The sequence below is a fragment of the Mobula birostris genome, chromosome 18, assembly GCF_030028105.1.
Source record: "Mobula birostris isolate sMobBir1 chromosome 18, sMobBir1.hap1, whole genome shotgun sequence".
Lineage (NCBI taxonomy): Eukaryota > Metazoa > Chordata > Chondrichthyes > Myliobatiformes > Myliobatidae > Mobula > Mobula birostris.
The window spans coordinates 8,575,183-8,594,421 of NC_092387.1; the positions used below are offsets into that span (position 1 = coordinate 8,575,183).

At 50.0% G+C, this 19,239-nt stretch overlaps 1 protein-coding gene across 1 annotated transcript in view; it reads left to right on the forward strand.

Annotated features, from left to right (window-relative positions):
* The window catches only part of LOC140212241 (stereocilin), a 104,054-nt gene that overhangs the window by 11,989 nt on the left and 72,826 nt on the right, over positions 1-19,239 (forward strand). The window contains exons 4-11 of the mRNA XM_072282964.1: positions 401-463; positions 2,544-2,669; positions 6,312-6,478; positions 7,879-8,059; positions 9,125-9,240; positions 10,091-10,223; positions 14,460-14,642; positions 17,477-17,644. Of these exons, the coding sequence (XP_072139065.1) occupies positions 401-463; positions 2,544-2,669; positions 6,312-6,478; positions 7,879-8,059; positions 9,125-9,240; positions 10,091-10,223; positions 14,460-14,642; positions 17,477-17,644 (1,137 nt within the window). The remainder of the gene's footprint in view (positions 1-400; positions 464-2,543; positions 2,670-6,311; positions 6,479-7,878; positions 8,060-9,124; positions 9,241-10,090; positions 10,224-14,459; positions 14,643-17,476; positions 17,645-19,239) is intronic.

Below are 19,239 nucleotides of genomic sequence, written 5' to 3' on the forward strand. Positions count from 1 at the left end.
AGCCAATTTAGCATCATGTCCGCAATGCTCAGCAGAGCAACATAGAACACAACAAGCATCTAAACAACAAGAGCAAAACAAATCCCTTTTATTTATTCTCTCTGTCTCTGTGTCTCTCTGTCACATTCATGTTCCTGACCCCGTCACTCATCCCTCCCACACTTACTGACAGACACGAGTTTCAGTTTGGGTAGCATCATATGCCCCTCTTTCTGGTATTCCTTTATCTAATCACCCTCCTCCCAGTTTCCTCTTTGATTTCTGCTCCCCTGCCAAGTCTCCGACACTTCTGTGATATGTAGCGGCTAACTTGCACACAGCAAGGTCCCACATCGTCTTGACCATGGCCAGGGTATCAGAAAGAAATGTCAATCTGACCTCATCTGCTTTGTCTTCTCAGCCAGTGCTCTGGGATCTGTTACAGAGTGAGAACGAGTCACCAGCTCTGCGAGTTCTTTTTCAGGTACCAGAATATCTTTAACCTTTTTGGAGCTTGAAGTGTTACAGTGCTTTACGAACATGTTTAGAAGACGGATAATGGGTGGGTACTGTATGATGTTGTAGGCAGCTCTGAATCATGCCTGATTATAGCTGGGAGCTTATGTGTCCAAGGATACACATTGTATTGAAAGGCAGAAGGGTGGTGTTGCTCTGTTGGTTAAAAAAAAATGAAATCATATCATTAGAAAGGGGTGTTGAATCATTATGGATAGAGCTAAGAAACTGCAGCAGTAAGGATGTGGTCTGCAAATTACAATGGGAAATAGAAAATGGGTGGCAAAAAAAGCAATGTTACAATAGTCATGGGGGATTTCAATATGATGCTAGATTGGGAAAATTAGGTTGGTGCTGGATTCCAAGATGAGGAATTTCTAGAGTGCCTGTGAGATGGATTTTGACAGCAGTTCCTGGTTGAACCCGCTGGAGGATCTGCTACTCTGGACTGGGTGTTGTACAATGAACCAGAATTGACTAGAGAGCTTAAGGTAAAAGAATGTGGAGATCTCATTGAAACCTACCGAATGTTGCAGGGACTAGATGGGGTGGATGTGGAGAGGATGTTTCCTGTGGTGAGGGAACTGGAGAGCACAACCTCAAAATTGAGGGGCAACTTTTTACAACAGAGGTAAGGAGGATTTTTTTTTAGCCAGAGGGTTGTGAATCTGAGGAATGCTCTGCCACAGACTACCATGGAGGCCAAGTCCGTAGGTATATTTAAGATGGAAATTGATCATTTCCTGATGGGTCAGGGCATCAAAGGATATGGGGCGAAGACTGGTGTATGGGGTTGAGTGGGATCTGGGATTGGCCTTGATGAAATGGCAGAGCAGATTCGATGGGCTGAATGGCCTTATTTTGCTCCTATGTCTTATGGTTCAATCTTTAGGGGCAAGTAATCGTAATACTGAATTCACCCTGAAATTTGAGAAGGGGAAGCTAAAGTCAGATGTATTAGTACAACAGTGGAGTAAAGGGAATTACAAAGGCATGAGAGAGGAGTTGGCTAGAATTGATTGGAAAAGAACACTGGCAGGGAAGATAGCAGAGCAGCAATGGCTGGAATTTCTGGAAGCAATTTGGAAGGCACAGGATATATACATCCCAAAGGGGAAGAAGTATTTCTAAAGGAATGATGACACAACCATGGATAACAAGAGAAGTCAAAGCCAAAGAGAGGACATATAGAGCAAAAATTAGTGCAAAGTTAGAGGATTGGGAGGCTTTTAAAAACCAACAGAAGGTAACTAAAAAGTAATTGAGAAGGTAAAGATGGAATATTAAAGTATGCTAGCCAATAATATTAAAGAGCCAGGGCATGAAAGGATACGGGGAGAAGGCAGGAGATTGGGGCCTAGAGGAAAATTGGATCAGCCATGATGAAATGGTGGAGCAGACCAGATGGGCCAAATTCCCTAATTCTGCTCCTATATCTTATGGTCTTATAAACCTGGTTTGTTCACAATCTGCCTTCACGTTTATCAATTGGAATCCTTTACCCACCTTTGTTTAATGTTGGCCAGGACACTGTGGGATGGGACATGTGAAAGCTTTACATAATGACAGTGATGTTACTTATGCCCAACTGTGAAGACCATGGTTCCAGTCTAATGCCTCATTATGTCTATGTCAATGCAGTAACCAACAGTAGGGTTGAGCCCACAAATCTTTGGTCTTTCCGGCCTAACGAGCCCGCGCTGACCAATTACACCCACGTGACCAACGAATCTACTAACCCACACGTCTTTGGAATGCGAGAGGAAACAGGGGCATGTGGAAGAAACCCAGTCACGGGGAGGATGCGCGAACTTCTTACAGAGAGTGGCGGGAACTGAGGCTGGGTTGCTGGCTCTGTAAGAGTGTGATACGAACCATGACATTACCGTGCGCCTCAGCTGGGGTTATGCTCTGAGCCTGTGAAGGGGAGGGTGGTACAAGGCCCTTCAGATGTGGGAGAACTCCTGTGTGTGGGAACAGGCCGTAGCTGGAGCAGCTCGGCCTACAGTTGCAATGTCGGATTCTTTTCTTGGTTTTCTTCCTTCCAGGAGTACCTGCACATGCCCCAGGAGAGTTTCCAGAGGCTGCTTATGTCGGCCGAAAGTGACGCCGTCAAGAAACTGCTCTCCTACATGCACAGGACGTGGCATCGGTTTCAGGTGGGCACCGAGTGGGCGTGCACTAATTACAGTATTGCTTTGACCCCAGCGGCGTGTTGTGAGTGTTGCTTTGACCCCAGCATCTGCGCAGTATTTTGTGTTCACTAATTACCCGATGGGCGTACGTTAGGTTGAAGATTCAGATTTGTTTATCACGTGTACAGTGAAAGTGTCGTTTGCGTTAACAACCAACACTCTCGAGGATGCTGTAGGGGCAGCCCGGAAGTGGTGCCCCGTTCTGGCACCAACATTGTGTGCCCGCTATGCTCGGCAGAGCAAGACAACAAGCAACAAAACAAGTGTCGTTTCTCCCTCCTGCCCACAGACAACTCTCCAGCCCCATCCTGAATCCTTCCTGTGGGGGAAAGTTTAACCAGGCCCACAGAGGAGCAGTGCAGAGAGCTCCGGAAACTAACCTTACAACCTGTGACACCACAAATAATAACAGTTAACGTTATTTACTTGAGGATGTGATGGGAAAATGGTAATGGACAACCAAGCAGCTTTAGTAATTTTATTGGTGTTACACTTTTACTCATCACTCATAACTTCAGCTACCAGAATTATTAACACGTTTTGATTTTCACATCCAAGACGAGCTGTAGTTGCCACTGAGGGAGCTCGGCGAAGCTTAGGCAGTTGATTTCTGGGATGGTGGGTCTATTACATGAGGAGAGATGGTGTCTATCGGTCTGTGTTCGGTGGCGTGGTGTAGAGGAATGGGAAGGGGATCTCGCTGGAAAGGTACAAAGTTCAGACAGACCCGATTGGATGTGAAGAGGGTGTAGCCCTTGGTTGGGTGGAGGGGGGAGGAGACTAGAATGAGGGGTGATGGTTCTCGGGATAGGCAGTAGGACTGAGATGAATAAATTCTTCAGCCAGAGGGTGAGGAACCTATGGATTTTCTGCCACAGAAGGTGGTAACGATCAGAAGGAGATGGGGAGATTTCTGGACACAAAACCGTAAAAGGGCTTCAGGGGAGCATGGATATATTATTGAGATGTATCAGTTATGATTGGACTGAATGAGAGAGCAGACCTGAAGGGCTGAATGGCCACCTCCTCTTCCAATTTATGTTTCTATGATATGGTACCCATAGACTTCCAGCAAGGGATTGATGAAGAGACTTCAGTCGTAGAGTAAAAGGAAAGGTACTTCACATCCGGAATTTCTCTGGTTAGCGGACAATTTCCCTCCACGCCTCTCTGACGTCGTGGGGAATTGCATACGAGACAAATTACAGCAGTGGTCTGCTATTGCCTTCTGCCAGGTGAGTTTCCAAAGAGATCACCAGCTCGGGACCTTTCGTCCCGAAGTCCGGCACTGATGCCACTACGCCACCAGCCGGTCAGTCGTAGAGTATCACAGTAGAAAAGCAGGCCATTCAGCCCATCTTGTTCATGTGGAGTATCACAGTACAGAAACAGGCCATGCGGCCCATCTTGTCCACATTTCAGTTGTACCTGCCTCTAGCATCTCGTTCCGCATACCCACGACTGTCCATGTTACCTCTCAGATACTCTTTAAAATTTTCCCTACTCACTTTAAACCTAGGCCCTCCAGTTTTAGGCTGTCCAACCATTCTCCTTATCTATGTCCCCCATGATTTTCTATCTCTCTAAAAGTTTACCCCTCAGTCTGCTGGGGGAAAAATCCCTCTGTAGCTTCTCCTTGTAACATGGCATCAAAATTGAAGACCGTGGGATAGTAGGGGTGGTAGCACTAGTGTTGGGGCATCCTGGTAACTCAACGGTTAGTGTAACACTGTTACAGCTGGGAGCATCGGAGTTCGGAGTTCATTTACGGAGCTGTCTGTGAGGAGTTTGTATGTCCTCCCCACGAACGCACGGGCTTCCTCCCAATTCCAAAGACCACTGGTTAGTAAATTAATTGGTCATTGTAAACTGTCCTGTGATTAGGCAAGGGTTAAACAGGTGGGTGGCTGAGTGGTGTGGCTCGCTGGGCCAGAACGGCCTCTTCCACACTGTATCCCGAAATGAAAACAAGATAACTAGTCTAAAGAGTTAACACTGATCTTCAGAATAGAGGGAAGCAGTGAGTGGAGTCCCTCAGGATCACGGCTTCTGTTCGTGCTCGTGGACTTGGATTTAAAGAAAAGATAAAGATTTGCTTTATTCATCAAATGCACACGGAAATGTACGGGAAAAGGCACCTTTTGCATCCATGAGCAACACAGTCCGAGGGTGTGATGGGCAAATGTCATTGTGATTCCAGTGCCAACGTATGCCCACAACTTAGTAACCCTAAACTGTGAGATGATACCGGACCAGAGCAGCCCGAGGAAACCTGTGTGGTCACGGGGAGAATGTACGAGCTCCCTACACGTGGCGGTGGGGACTGAACACTCCCACCCCATCCCACCCCTCTGTAAAGCATTACGCTACCATGCCACCACAAAACTCGCTGTTGCAGAGAACTGCGAGAAGGAAGGTGGAGTGGGCAGGTAGGAAAGAAGTGAAGGGATATAAAGAGGAGATATAAGCTATAGACACAACTCTAAAACAGCCCAAGTAGCCAGACTCAGCACAGTTTAGTGAAAATGAAAAGTGAAAGTTCGGCCTGCATGGTAGCGTGGCGGTTACCACAGCACTTTACAGAATCGTGCTTTGATTCCCGCTGCCGCTTGTACATTCTCCAAGTGACCACATAGGCTTTCTCCAGGTGCTTCCACGTTCCAAAGACCTACATTGGGGATGAGAGGGTTAGTGAGCTGTGGGCATCTATGTTGCTGCTAGAAGCGTGGTGACACTTGCAGGCTGCCCCAGCTCAAACCTCACTGATTTGATTTGGTGCAAAACAATGCTTGTCACTGTCGGTTTCAATGTACTGTACAGTGACAAATAAAGCTGATTTTTTTCTTTAGAAAATGGTTACCAAGCGGAGGCAGCAAGAAGGCATTTACCAAAAGGATTCCAGGAAGGAGATGCTTTAGTTCTGTGGATGAATTCTGGAGAGATGTTGTTTGTCATGGAGGGGGAAAAAAAGTGGAGATCTAATAAGGGATTTATAATCATAAGACATAGGAACAGAATTAGGCCATTTGGCCCATCGAGTCTGCTCCACCATTTCATCAAATCTGATCTATTCTCCTCTCAGCCCCAATCTCCTGCCTTCTCCCCGTAACCTTTCATGCCCTGACTAATCAAGAACCTATCAACTTCAGCCTTAAATACACCCAATGACTTGGCCTCAACTATCATCTGTGGCAATGAATTCCACAGATTCACCACCCTCTGGCTAAAGAAATTCCTCCTCATCTCTTTTCTGAATGGGTGTCCCTCTATTTTGGTGCTGTACCCCCTGGTCCTGGACTCCCCCACCGAAGGACAGGAAGTGTCCAGATGAGATAGTGGTCGGGAAACTGTTGCCATTTGTGAGTGTCGGGGTCCCAAATTCATGCCAGGGAGGCAGGTTGTAAATCAAGGGAGTGGGATGTGTCAGGAGGTGAGGGTTGTCAGTTACGTGGATCGGAGTGGCCTCCTGTCAGAATGTAACCTTTGGATTCCTAGTGCAAAAGTGGGAATCTGTTGAGATAAGAGTCAGTACGAGCTGGACACAGATCTGGTTCTTCATTTTCCCCTCACAATATTCCCACATCTTCTTGTCCATCACTGTAGCCATCTTGCCCCCTGTAGGTTTCCCGGCGTGATGAACCGGCTCTGGAAACTCTCACCGCTTCCTTTCTGCGCAAGTTTCCGCGGGTGACGCCCGACCTCTTCGTGGATCTGTCGCAGTTCATCCCTTTCATGACCGTCTCCGATATCCAGGGATTCCCGGTCTCGCTGCTCCTGAACGACAGCGTGTGAGTTCACCGCCAGCGGCCCACGCTCCACACTGGCACGGTCCGCAGTTTGTCTCGGTGCCCCTCTTCACTGAATGGGCTCCCGGCAGTGAGGCAGCGTCCCGCTGGCCCCTCACTTCCACAGCTGGGCTAGCGCTCCAGGGTGGTGCTGAGGGTGGGAGGCTGTGGTATTGGGGGCACACCCCGGCGGGAGAGTGGGGGGGGCGCAGCAGGATGGTGGGGTTTTAGGGTGCTGGGGGACTCCTGACAGAGGGGAGGGTGGGGTTGGGGGATGTTGGGGGAGTCCCGAGAGGGGAGAGGGGTGGGGTTGGGGTCAGTAGGGGAGCACCCCATGGCGGGAGAGTGGAAGCACTGGGTGAGTCCCGCTCACTGCGCAGTGGGAGGGTGGGGTTGGGGGCTGGGGGCATCCCGCTAGGGGGAAGGTTGGGACTTGTATGTATCCAACACATCACAAAACCGAAAGGGGTGTGGAGATATATGTACATGACCCCAAGAGAGCAGAGACCCAGTGGGACGAGAAATTAGTCATTTGAAGAGAATCAGAGGGGTCTGGGATAACTGGAGGACACAAAAAAGGAGGTGATTTTGCTGATGGCCAGAGGGGACCAGATGGTGGGTCAGGAGCATCTCGTTGGGTTGTGGCCCCAGCTGGAGGGACGTATCCCAGTCAGGGTTCCACACCTGGGACTATGAGGGGCGTATCCCAGTCAGAGTTCCACACCTGGAACTGTGAGGTATGTTTCCCAGTTGGAGATCCACATCTGGGACTGTGAGGGGTGTATCCCAGTCCGGGTTCCACTTCTGGGACTGTGAGAGGTGTATCCCAGTCCGGGTTCCACATCTGGGACCATGAGGGGCGTATCCCAGTTGCGGTTCGCTATCTGAAAGGAAGAAAGGAGATTGTTGGGAACATTCATCTGGAGTAACATCCTTGGCGGAGATGGGAATGACCTGCTCTCCTGGAACGATGGACACAAAATGCTGAAGGAACTCGGCAGGAAATAATTCCTTTCCATTGAGTCTGCTCCAGCATTCCATCATGACTGATTTATTATCCCTCTGAACCACATTCTGCAGATTTTCCCCTGATGGCCTGACCAATCAAGAATCCATCAAACTCCACTTTAAATGTGCCCAATGACTTGGCCTCCACAGCCATCTGTGGCTGCTCCTGTGGCTGTGGGGTTTGTCGTGGTTCTAGCAGGTGGCGAGTTCGTGCTCCACCTCCACTCCCCTGGCCGCTGCCTCCCGCTGGAAGCCGTGCCGGCTGGTTTCCGTAATCAGTGTTGCCTGTCACCTGGATGGTGGATGACGGTTAGGGTGACATGGTGGCGTGCGGGGAGGGGACGTGCAGGCGCGATGGGATTTGACCTCCACCCACCGTCGATCTGTCCTTGCAGGCTGGCCGCCATCCAGGAGCACAGTGTTGCAATGAAAGCCGGTCAGAAGGCAGCCTTTGCCAGGAGGGTGCTGAGCACCTTCGGACAGGTGGGCTCCTGGCCCCCGCACCTCCTGAGGTCAGTCCGGGCCCTCCTCCCCTACCTGCCCACCGGTCAATTCCAGCAGCTGACGGCCAGACAGGTGAGGGAGTGGGTAGTGGAGGGGGGTGGGGATAGGGGTGGTGGGGCACAGCAGGTCAAAGGGAGTGGTCAGGTAGGGAGGGGAGGTGTTTCAGAGTTGGAGAATGGGGAAGATGGGATGGTGGGTGAGGGGGCCGGTGATGGGGAAGGGGAGGATGGCCTTTGGAGCTTGTGGGGCAGGGGTGTTTATTGCCAAGCAGGGCTGGAGTGAAGAGGCCCACCCATGTCTCCAGCTCTGGGTGTGAATTACAGGCTGGCCTGTCTCACATCAAACGTCAAAGGATGGAGATCAGGACTTGGGATCTATCCCCAGGATAACAGGACAATTATCGTCCCTGTTCTTCCTCCCACCTCTGTGCTTGCACGGTCGCGTAGTTCGGAGTTCAATTCCATCATCCCCTGTGTGGAATTTGAACGTCTACGCCACGAGCTGTGTGGGTTTCCTCTGGGGGCTCTGGTTTCCTCCCACAGTCCAAAGTCATACCAGTTAGTGGGTAATTGGTCATTGTAAACTGTCCTGTGATTCGGCTTGGGTTAAATCGGGGTTGCTGGGTAGCACAGCTCAAAGGGGCAGAAGGGCCTGTTCCCTGCTGTATCTCTCAATAACCAAATAAATAAATCAATACCCCCCACTGCCCCCACCATGCTCACCGATGCCGGGAGTTGGGCTGCCCTCTGCAGTCTGGCCCAAATGGGGTGTCACTGAGGTAGGGTGAGGGTTGGCAGCTCCCTGGACAGGAGGGGAGGGGTGGTGTGAGGCAGGCGGGAGGAGGACTGGGGTCTCTTCAGGAGAAAGGGTAGCGAGGGCTGATGTGTGTTCAGGAGGGTGTGAGAGGCAGGGGAGGGCTGGGTGTGTCGGGGAAGCTGGGTGTGAAGCAGGCTTTGAGGGTGGGCAGGAGGAGGTGTCTCCTGGGGTGTACTGAGGTGTGGGAGGTGGGAAGGGTGGACAGGGGGAGGGATGGAAGGTGTGAGGCTGCAGGGAGAGTTGAGCCTGTGCCCGGGCAGGTGGAGTTTTGGGGGAACAGGATCTCCAGGGTTCTCGCCACATGTCCCCCTTCTGTTCCAGCTGTCTTCGGTGAGCGACCTGCTGGGGAACAGCAGCCTGGATCTGCCCCGGGCCAGACACGTACTCCGCACTGTCGTCAACTCCAGCCGGAGCCTGTCCAGCGGCCAGCTCCAGAGGTAACTCTTCCCGGGACGAACGAACGTCCACGTGGCTCCACTCTCTCTTTTTGCCCGTGGAGGCGCTCACGGTGACCTCCTGTCTTTCGACCCGTCTGCCTCACCCCGGGGGGGCAGGGGGTGGTGGGTGGGGAGCAGCTCCAGGGGGCTGCTTTCACCCTTCAGGTCCTCCTGATTATACCCTGGTGACCCATAGGTATCTGGTATGTGGGAGGAAACCGGGCGGTCGTGCCTACTCCTTACAGACAGAGCGGAGTTGAACCTGGGTCCCCGCTGCTGTAATGGTGCTCTGCCAGCCGCTGCACCACTGTAGGAACACAGCAGATCCAGGGAGGGTGAGGCGAATTTTCTACCAGTCACCTCCCAGCTTCTCACTCCATCCCTCTTCTCCTCACCCCCCCCCTCACCTGGCTTCCCCTCTCACCTGTCATACTCCTCCCCTGTCCCCACCTTCTTATTCTGGCCTCTTCCCCCTTCCTTTCCAGTCCTGATGAAGGGTCTCAGCCCGAAACGTCATCTATTTATTCCTCTTTCTGGATGTTGCCTGACCTGCTGAGTTCCTCCAGCTTTTTGTGTGTGCTGCTTCACCTTTCACTATCCTGGCGACGTTCCCATTTTCAAATCCTCGCCTTCTCCATCTCAAAGCTGCTGACATTCCTCCCTGTTTCCTACTTGTCTTGTTGCGTTAGGGGTTCCACGCTTTGAGGGGCTGGATCGGTGCTCGTGGTGGGTTCTGCTCTTTCTGGGTGGATGCTGTATCTCTACCTGGAGGTGCTGCCAGACCCTCCTCCCTGGCAGGAAGGGTGCGGGGGCAAGCTCAGAAGCCAGTCAATTCCCATTCCTTTTCCAGGCTTGGTCGATTGGTTTGCTTCGCCCGTCAGTCAGACCTCCAGGTTCTGCTTGCTGCCCAGCCGCAGGCAGACGTGGTCTCTGGCGCTCTCTTGGATTGCATCAGTGATGGCAGCATTGATCCCGGCAGTGGGGTGAGTTCCTCAGCACCAGCATTCCCACTGCTTTATCCTGGTCGGAGTAGTGGGGCATCACTGCAGAACATCGTGGAATGGATTTACAGACGAGCTTTCCAGGAGATTATCAAAGTTTGCAGCATAACCTCAACTAACTAGTAAACCAGGCTGGAAAAAGGCAGATAGAATCTAATGTGGATAAGTGTGAGGTGTTGCACTTTGAGAGGACAAACCAGGGTAAGGCTTGCACGGTGAGTGGTAAGGCACCAAGGTGTGCGGTGGAACAGAGGGACCTGGGAATACAGATCCCAGAAAGTAGCATCACAGGTAGACGGGGTCAGAAAAAGTTCTTGGCACGTTGGCCTTCATAAATCAAGGCATTGAGAACAGGAGTTGTGATGTTACGTTGAAGCTGTATGAGACACCGGTGTTGCCTAATTCAGAGTATTGTCTGCAGTCTGTTCACCTACCTACCGGAAAGACGTCAATAAGATTGAAAGAGTGCAGAGAAATGTTACCAGGGCCTGAGGATCTCAGTTGTATGGGAGGGTTGAATAGGTGAGGAGCTCAGGAAAATGAGAGGAGAAACGATAGAAATTACACAATTGAGGGGCATAGATAGGGTGAATGCTTTCGGGCTTTTCTCTTTGAGGTTGAGTGAAACCAGTGTGACCCTCAGGCTCACCCAGCTCGCGTTCTTCTAGGGGAAACAGCCTTTGGCCCCGCCAAACTGGGAAATCACATTTGTGTGGATGCTGTGTAATGTACTCCCAGTTACAAACCCACAACGCAAAGTATCAGACAGTACACCATATGCAATTAAATGATTGAACTTTATGAATCTTAATCTCAATATAGGGTTAGTAATGAAAATAAAAAAGGGCTCAATTCAAGTCAAACTTTCATGTTGGAACTCACTCGGTTGTCATTCTTCCACCATCGGTCTCCTTCGAACGTCGCCGACCTTCGGACCCTCAGATCCCAGTCCATTCTGTCCGGTGGCCTACCAGCTCTCTCCATACACGTCCTCCCTCTTCATCTCTCCTCAAAAAAATATCTTTCCAGAATCACAAGACACAGCCACAATCTCTTATTGGCTAACATGCATCCTGTTATCTCCAGCCATAACCCAAACATTGCTACTGCAGAGAAACTGTTACCTCAGCAGGGAATATTACAGAGAAGCCATTACATTAGCAGTGAAACCTTACAGCGCGTTACACTAGAACTAGAGGTCATAGGTTTAGGGTGAAAGGTGAAATACTTAAGGGAACCTGGGGGCAGCATGGGGGCGGTGGTGGTGAAATGCAGGATATTGTCTTCACTCAGAGGGTGATGTGAATGTGGAACAAGCTGCCAATGAAAGTGATCACTTGATAACACCAGAGATTCTGCAGATGCTCTACACACAAAATGCTGAAGGAACTCGGGCAGTACTTGTAGAGGGATATTCAGTCGATATTTATTTCAGACTGGAACCCTTCGTCAGGTCTGGAGAATTTTTCCAGAATATTTCTTTGCCCCCACCCCACTGGCATTTGGCTTTTTGCTTTTCATAGGATCATAGAGCACCACAGTATTTATATGGGCCCTTTGCCCCAACGAGACCATCGTACACATCCACCTAGTCCCAACTTACTGCGTTTGGCCCAGATTTCTATAAGTCTTTCCAAATGCTTGTGTTTTGTTTTCAGCCTGTGTACCCAGGAGAAAGGTGTCAGGATAGTAAGCTAGCCTTGATGGGCTGAATGGCCATTCCCCGGCCAATGGTTGCACTTGGTTATGGTGAAGCACGGTTTGAGGCTGAGTATGAAGTTCCCTCTCCTCGTCTGTGCCCCAGAGCTCAGACCAGCCCCAAAGGGACTGAAGGCTCCTGGTGTGGAACCTCGATTTGAAATGCAGCTCACCCCTTCTGCCGCTGCAGATGCTGCCTGACCCTCTGGTCCTTCCACTGTTCTGTTCCTAATGGCGTTACTCTCCCGCCGAAGAGTGATTGAAGCAAAAAGCGAAGGTTGCCTAGCCTAGCATTAATGTCAAGAAGCATGTCCTCATTTGCAAGGGAGAGGGAGTGGTGAGGTGGGGATGAGGGGTATACTGCAGAAATCTGAAAATCTCTTCCCAAAGATCTCAAAACACTTTGAGTTGCAGCTCGAAAAAAAACTCCAGCTAGGCATTTAAAAGTTCAAAGTAAATTTATTATCAAGGTACATATATGTCACCATATACAACCCTGAGATTCACTTTCTGGCAGGCATACTCAGTAAATCCAAGAACCATAATAGAGTCAGTGAAAGACTGTACCCAACAAGCAACCAATGTGCAAAAGACAAACTGCAAATACAAAAGGAAAAAAGAAGTAATAATAATAAATAATTAAACAATAAATATTGAGAACATGAGGTGAAGAGCCCTTGAAAGTGAGTTTATAAGTTGTGGGAACAGTTCATGGTGGGGCAAGTGAAATTGAGTAAAGTTGTCTCCACTGATTCAAGGGCCTGATGATAACTGTTCTGGAACCTGGTGGTGTGAGTCCAGAGGCTCCTGTACCAACAGCAGCGAGGAGAGAGCGAGGCCTGGGTGATGGGGGCCCTAAATGGTGGCTGCTGCTTTTGTGTGACAGTGCTCTGTATTCAATGGTGGGGAAGGCTTTACCCGGGAGGACTTTATCTGTGATCATACCCTTTGTGCGATTTTCCGTTCAAGGGCATAGGTGTTTCTATACCAGGATACTGTGCTCAGTATAGGAAGGATGTGGAAGCTTTAGAGAGGGTGCAGAAGAGATTTACCAAGATGCTGCCTGGATTGGAGAGTATGTCTCATAAGGACATGAGCAAGGTAGAACTTTTCTCTTTGGAGTGAAGGAGGATAAAAAGAGACTTGATAGAGGTGTACAAAATGATTGAGTGGACAGCCAGAAACCTTTTCCCAGCTAATATGAGAGGGCATAGTTTTAAGGTGATTGGAGGAAAGTATAGTGGGCTATGTCAGAGGTAAGGATTTTGCATAGAGAGTGGTGGGGATGTGGAAAACGCTGCCGGAGATGGTGGTAGAGGCGGATACATTCATGGGATTTAAGAAACTCTTAGATATGGAATGGATGACAGAACCATGGAGAGAGATGCGTGACGGAAGGGCTAGATTGAAGTGAGAGTAGTTAAAAGTCGGCTCGATATGTAGGCCAAAGGGCCCGTGCTGTGCTGTGTTCTATGTTCGAAACACTGAAATTTGAGGACCAAAGGACTTTTGTTGAGCAATGGCACTGAGGAACAAGGGATAGTAAATACAAACAAGATTGGGTTGGCCCATGTCATGTATTGATGTGAAAACATGCTCCAAAGGGCTGAGTGGCCTCTGTTCCCAATTCCCTCTGTATTATCTGACGAGATTCCAGGTCAGTTGTCCGCTCAACGTCTAGTTACTGTGCAGAGAATCCGTGGGTGAGGGAGAGAGTTCTCTCCCAGGTATTGGAAAAGTTCAAGTTCATGTTTATAGTGTCATTCAACCATGTAGATGTATACCACCAAATGAAACAACGTTCCCCTGGACCAGGGGGCACAACACAGTACATCTAACTTACACACTTAACACATAAAGTGAAGGCACCACAAATAAATTAACAAATGACAAGGTCCATTTACAGCACAAGTTTAAAAAGTAAACAGTATAACTTCACACGTGATGAGACCTGGGTGGTGGCAGGGAGTTCAGTATCTCATGTTCTGGGGGAAGAAACTGTTTCCCATCCTAACAGTTCTCGTCCTAATGCAACGTTATCTCCTGCCTGATGGTAGGGGGTCAAAGATGTTGTTGGACAGACGGGAGAGATCATTGACAACAGAAATGTGTGCAAACCACGTGTGTGTCGTTTCCAAAGGCAGCCACACTGGCTAGATGTTGGAAGTTAATCTCCAGGAGAAATTAGCAGGGTGGATGCTGGAGATCACTGTCCCAGGTCAACCGAGGACTGGTCTCAGATGTTGAGTAGGTTGAAGATGATCCATGGAGTTCTGGTTACTGAAACCATAGAGGGATGTAGGGAGCAGATGGGAAATTGGATGAGGCAAAGATCTTACTGGGTGGGAGTGGTGTGTGGAGGTGGCTATGGCTCCAGGCTCCTATTCCACACCTCCCTACCTTGGAGTTTCTGCCTTCATTCTGGCGTGGGGCAGGGAAGCCTGCAGTGGAGGTCATGGACTTGGAGCAGTGGGTTTGCTGGATGTGTGACCTGCGCCTGCTGTTTTCTCTTGCTTTTAGACTGCACACCTTTTGGTGACCCACCTGCGAGGTCAGAACGTGAGTGCACTAACCCACCAGGACTGGGCAGCTCTCGGTGGGATCCTACCTGTTCTCGGCGTGGCTTTTCTCCAAAACCTGTCCACTCACCAAAGGTTAGCCATCATCTCTGGACTTGGCTCCGCGTCAGTCACTACTGCCCAGGTCAGTTACCTTGCTCTGTCCGCTGTGTGTGTGTATGTCTGTATTCGAGATGGACCGTCAGGATTTACAGGGAGAATGCCCCTGATTTTCACCTAGTGAGGTCCTGGTGCTTGAGAAAGGAAATGAGGTTCAACACCTCAACTGAAATGGAGGGTGGGTCGATGGTTCAGCAGTTAGTGCTGATGTCGGAGACCTGGGTTTGATCCTGACATAAGATGCCGTCCATCTGGAGTTTGCACATTCTCCGTCTGACTCACACTCTAAGCGTGTCCAAGTTGGGAGCTTAATTAGTCACCATAAGACGGAGGATCAGAATTAGGCCATTCAGCCCATCAAATTTACTCCAATATTCCACCACAGCTAATTTATTGTCCCTCCCAACTCCATTCTCCTGCCTTCTCCCTGTGACATTTGACACCATTACTAATGAAGAACCTGTTAACCTCTGCTTTAAGTATACTCAATGACTTGGCCTTCACGGCCGTTGCTGGCAATGAATTTCACAGATTGCTTACCCTCTGGCTAAAGAAATTCCTCCACCTAGTGTAGGTTAATTTCAAAAACAAATCTTTTGGTGACCCACCTGCGGGGTCAGAATGTGAGTGCACTAACCCACCAGGACTGGGCAGCTCTCAGTGGGATCCTACCTGTTCTTGATGTGGCTTTTCTCCAAAACCTGTCTGCCCACCAAAGGTTAGCCGTCATCTCTGGACCTGACTCCAAGGTGAAATTGACGGGCATGGGTGTGAAACAATATTCTGGAGCAGGAGCGGGATTAATGGCATTGCTCCTTAGGGGGACAGTATGGATTTGATGGGCTGAATGGCTTCTTTCTGTGTCGACATAAGTACAAGACAGCTGGCTGATGGCTTAGCGCTCCCTCCATTGCTTGCTGGCGGATGGCTGGATAACTGGTATTCAGTCATCTGGGTCATCAGTCACCATTGGAGGTGAGAGACAGCAGTGGGGATTAAATCCAGATTGCTGGTTCAGTAAAAGCATTTTGTTAACCACCATGCTATTATGCTGACCTACAAACGGGCTGCACTCTGTAAAGGGGAGGGAAGGTTCTTCAGTTCCAAACACCTCGTCACTATTGTAAGTGTGTGTGTGTGTGTGTGTGAGTGTGTGTGTGTGAGAGAGAGTGTGTGAGTGTGTGTGTGTGAGAGAATGTGTGTGTGTGAGAGTGTGTGTGAGTGTGTGTGTGCGAGTGTGAGAGAGAGTGAGTGTGTGTGTGTGTCTGTGTTTGTGTGTGAGTGTGTGTGAGTGTGTGTGTGAGTGTGTGTGAGAGAGTGTGTGTGTGTGAGTGAATGTGTGTGTGTGTGTGAGAGAGACAGTGTGTGTGTGTGAGAGAGTGTGTGTGTGTGTGTGTGTGTGCAAGTGTGAGAGAGAGTGAGTGTGTGTGTGTCTGTGTTTGTGTGTGAGTGTGAGTGTGTGTGTGAGAGAGTGTGTGTGTGAGAGAGAGGGTGTGTGTGAGTGTGTGTGTGTCTGTGTCTGTGCGTGAGTGTGAGTGTGTGTGCGTGAGTGTGTGTGAATGTGAGTGTGTGAGAGTGTGTGTGAGAAAGAGAGTGTGTGTGAGAGAGTGTGTGTGTGCGTGTGTGTGTGCATGTGTGTGTGTGAGTGTGAGTGTGTGTGTGAGTGTGTGTGAGAGAGAGTGTGTGCAGATGTGACACTGCCAGGTGATGAAATAAGCCACATTTCACCCACCCGTTCCCCATGAGAAACAGCAGAAGTCTGGACAGAAGCTGGTGTGTGGGCAGCTGCCACCTAGTGGAGATGAGAGGAAGGACAGGAAACCCAGCGACCAAGTACAGCAGACATCAAATTAAACTTGGTGGTGGGTAACTAGCAGTTAGTGACTCAGTCCTTAATAAAATTATTTTTACTTTTTCAAACTGTTTTGTAGGCTGATCAGCTTGTGACGGAGGTTATTCAGGGAAGTAATGTAAGTATCCAGCTATTTTGACTTTTAAATAGAAAAACAACATTTCATTCTCATCACTGGTGGGATTGGTGCTGTCCAACAGGGCACTTGGTGATACAGAGACGCCTGGTGTCTCATCAGACACTGACAGCATGTGTCTGACACAGGGGGCAGCTCTCCCTTCACCGTCCCATTTCACACTCCCGTGGTCAGACACTGAGTGAGGCTCCTTCGCTTCACCGTCCCATTACACACTCCTGGGGTCAGACACTGAGCGAGGCTCCTTCTCTTCACCGTCCCATCACAAACTCCTGGGTTTAGACACAGAGTGAAGCTCCCTCTCTTCACCATCTCATCAGAAACTCCCGGGGTCAAACACAAAGTGAAGCTCCCTCCACACTGTCCCATCACACACTCCCGGGGTCAGACACAGAGTGAAGCTCCCTCTACACCATCCCGTCACACAGTCCTGAGGTCAGACACAGAGTGAAGCTCCCTCTACACTGTCTCATCATGTATTGAGGTTAGACATCGAGGAAGCTTTCTCCACACTGTCCCACCACACACGCCAATAGAGGAACACCACAAGTTAAATACAAAATTTTGAAGGTAATTGAATGAGCCTTGCAGTGGTGAATTATCGCCTTCATGCATGCTATCCAGTCTGACATTTTTTGATTCTACTTTGACACTCTATTGTTCACTTTAATTCTGAACGTTAACGGCAATTCGGAAAGAGACGTAGACGGCAGTCAGGGTGAAGCTGGCCTACAGCTGTTCAGGAAGGGGTGGCGGATGTAATCATGAGAACATACCAGCTTACTACAAGGGTAAAAGGAGATCGTAGATGTGTCTTTTGATGTTAAGTACTGAAAACTGTGTGATACTTGGACCTTGTTGAACATTCTAGGTGTCCGCGGACGCCCTCTGCCACCTTGGACAACTGCTGCCTGGCTTGAGTCTGTCTGCCCTGCAGCGCCTTCCAGCTGGAGTTTTGGCCAGGGCCTGCGCCTGCTTCCACCCTTTCCTGGTTCAGCTCTCTTCCGCCCAGAAAGCTGTGATCCTGGACGCTCTCCGGGTAGGACAATCTGCAAGCTCATCCCAATAGCACAGTTGGAGGTCAGGGGTCATTCTTGCCCCATTGATCAAGATGCAAAGTGTTGGTGATTGATGGTCGCCGAGTCTATTCAACAGCTTTGAAGTCGTCCCAGGGCTAACCTCCCGCAGCTGAGTCGGCCTGAATCATCGACACACCCTACTCTGTGTCTGGATCAGTACTGTTTGGTGCATTGTGTGATGGGACAGAATAGAGAGAGCTTCACTCTGTATCTGACCCTGGGGCTGTGTGTGATGTGACAGTGCAGAGGGAGCTTCACTCTGTATCTGACCCTCGGGGTGTGTGTGATAGGACAGCATAGAGGGAGCTTCACTCTGTGTCTGACCCAAGGAGTGTGTGATGGGACAGAATAGAGAGAGCTTCACTGTATCTGACCCTGGGGCTGTGTGTGATGTGACAGTGCAGAGGGAGCTTCACTCAGTGACTGACCCTGGGGGTGTGTGATGTGACGGTGTGGATGGAACTTCACTCTGTGTCTGACCCCGGGAGTGTGTGATGGGATAGTGTGGATGGAGATTCACTCTGTGTCTGACCCCGGGAGTGTGTGATGGGACCGTGTGGATGGAGATTCACTCTGTGTCCGACCCGGGGAGTGTGTGATGGGATGGTGTGGATGTGATGGTGTGGATGGAGCTTCACTCTGTGTCTGATCTCAGGAGTGTGTGATTTGATGGTGTGGATGGAGATTCACTCTGTGTCTGACCCGGGGAGTGTGTGATGGGATGGTGTGGATGTGATGGTGTGGAGGGAGATTCACTCAGTGTCTGACCCCGGGAGTGTGTGATGGGACCGTGTGGATGGAGATTCACTCTGTGTCTGACCCCGGGAGTGAGTGATGGGATGATGTTGATGTGATGGTATGGAGAGAGATTAACTCAGTGTCTGACCCCGGGAGTGTGTGATGTGATGGTGTGGATGGAGATTCACTCTGTGTTTGACCCCGGGAGTGTGTGATGGGACCATGTGGATGGAGATTCACTCTGTGTCTGACCCGGGGAGTGTGTGATGGGATGGTGTGGATGGAGATTCACTCTGTGTCTGACCCCGGGAGTGTGTGATGGGATGGTGTGGATGGAGATTCACTCTGTGTCTGACCCCGGGAGTGTGTGATGTGATGGTGTGAATGGAGATTCACTCTGCGTCTGACCCCTGGAGTGTGTGATGGGATGGTGTGGTGGGAGATTCACTCTGTGTCTGAACCCGGGAGTGTGTGATGGGATGGAGTGGATGGAGATTCATTCTGTGTCTGATCCGGGGAGTGTGTGATGTGATGGTGTGAATGGAGATTCGCTCTGCGTCTGAACCTGGGAGTGTGTGATGGGACCGTGTGGATGGAGCTTCATTCTGTGTCTGATCCGGGGAGTGTGTGATGGGATGGTGTGGATGGAGATTCACTCTGTGTCTGACCCCGGGAGTGTGTGATGGGACGGTGTGGATGGAGATTCACTCTGTGTCTGACCCCGGGAGTGTGTGATGGGACGGTGTGGAGGGAGATTCACTCTGTGTCTGACCCTGGGGATGTGTGATGTGATGGTGTGGAGGGAGATTAACTCTGT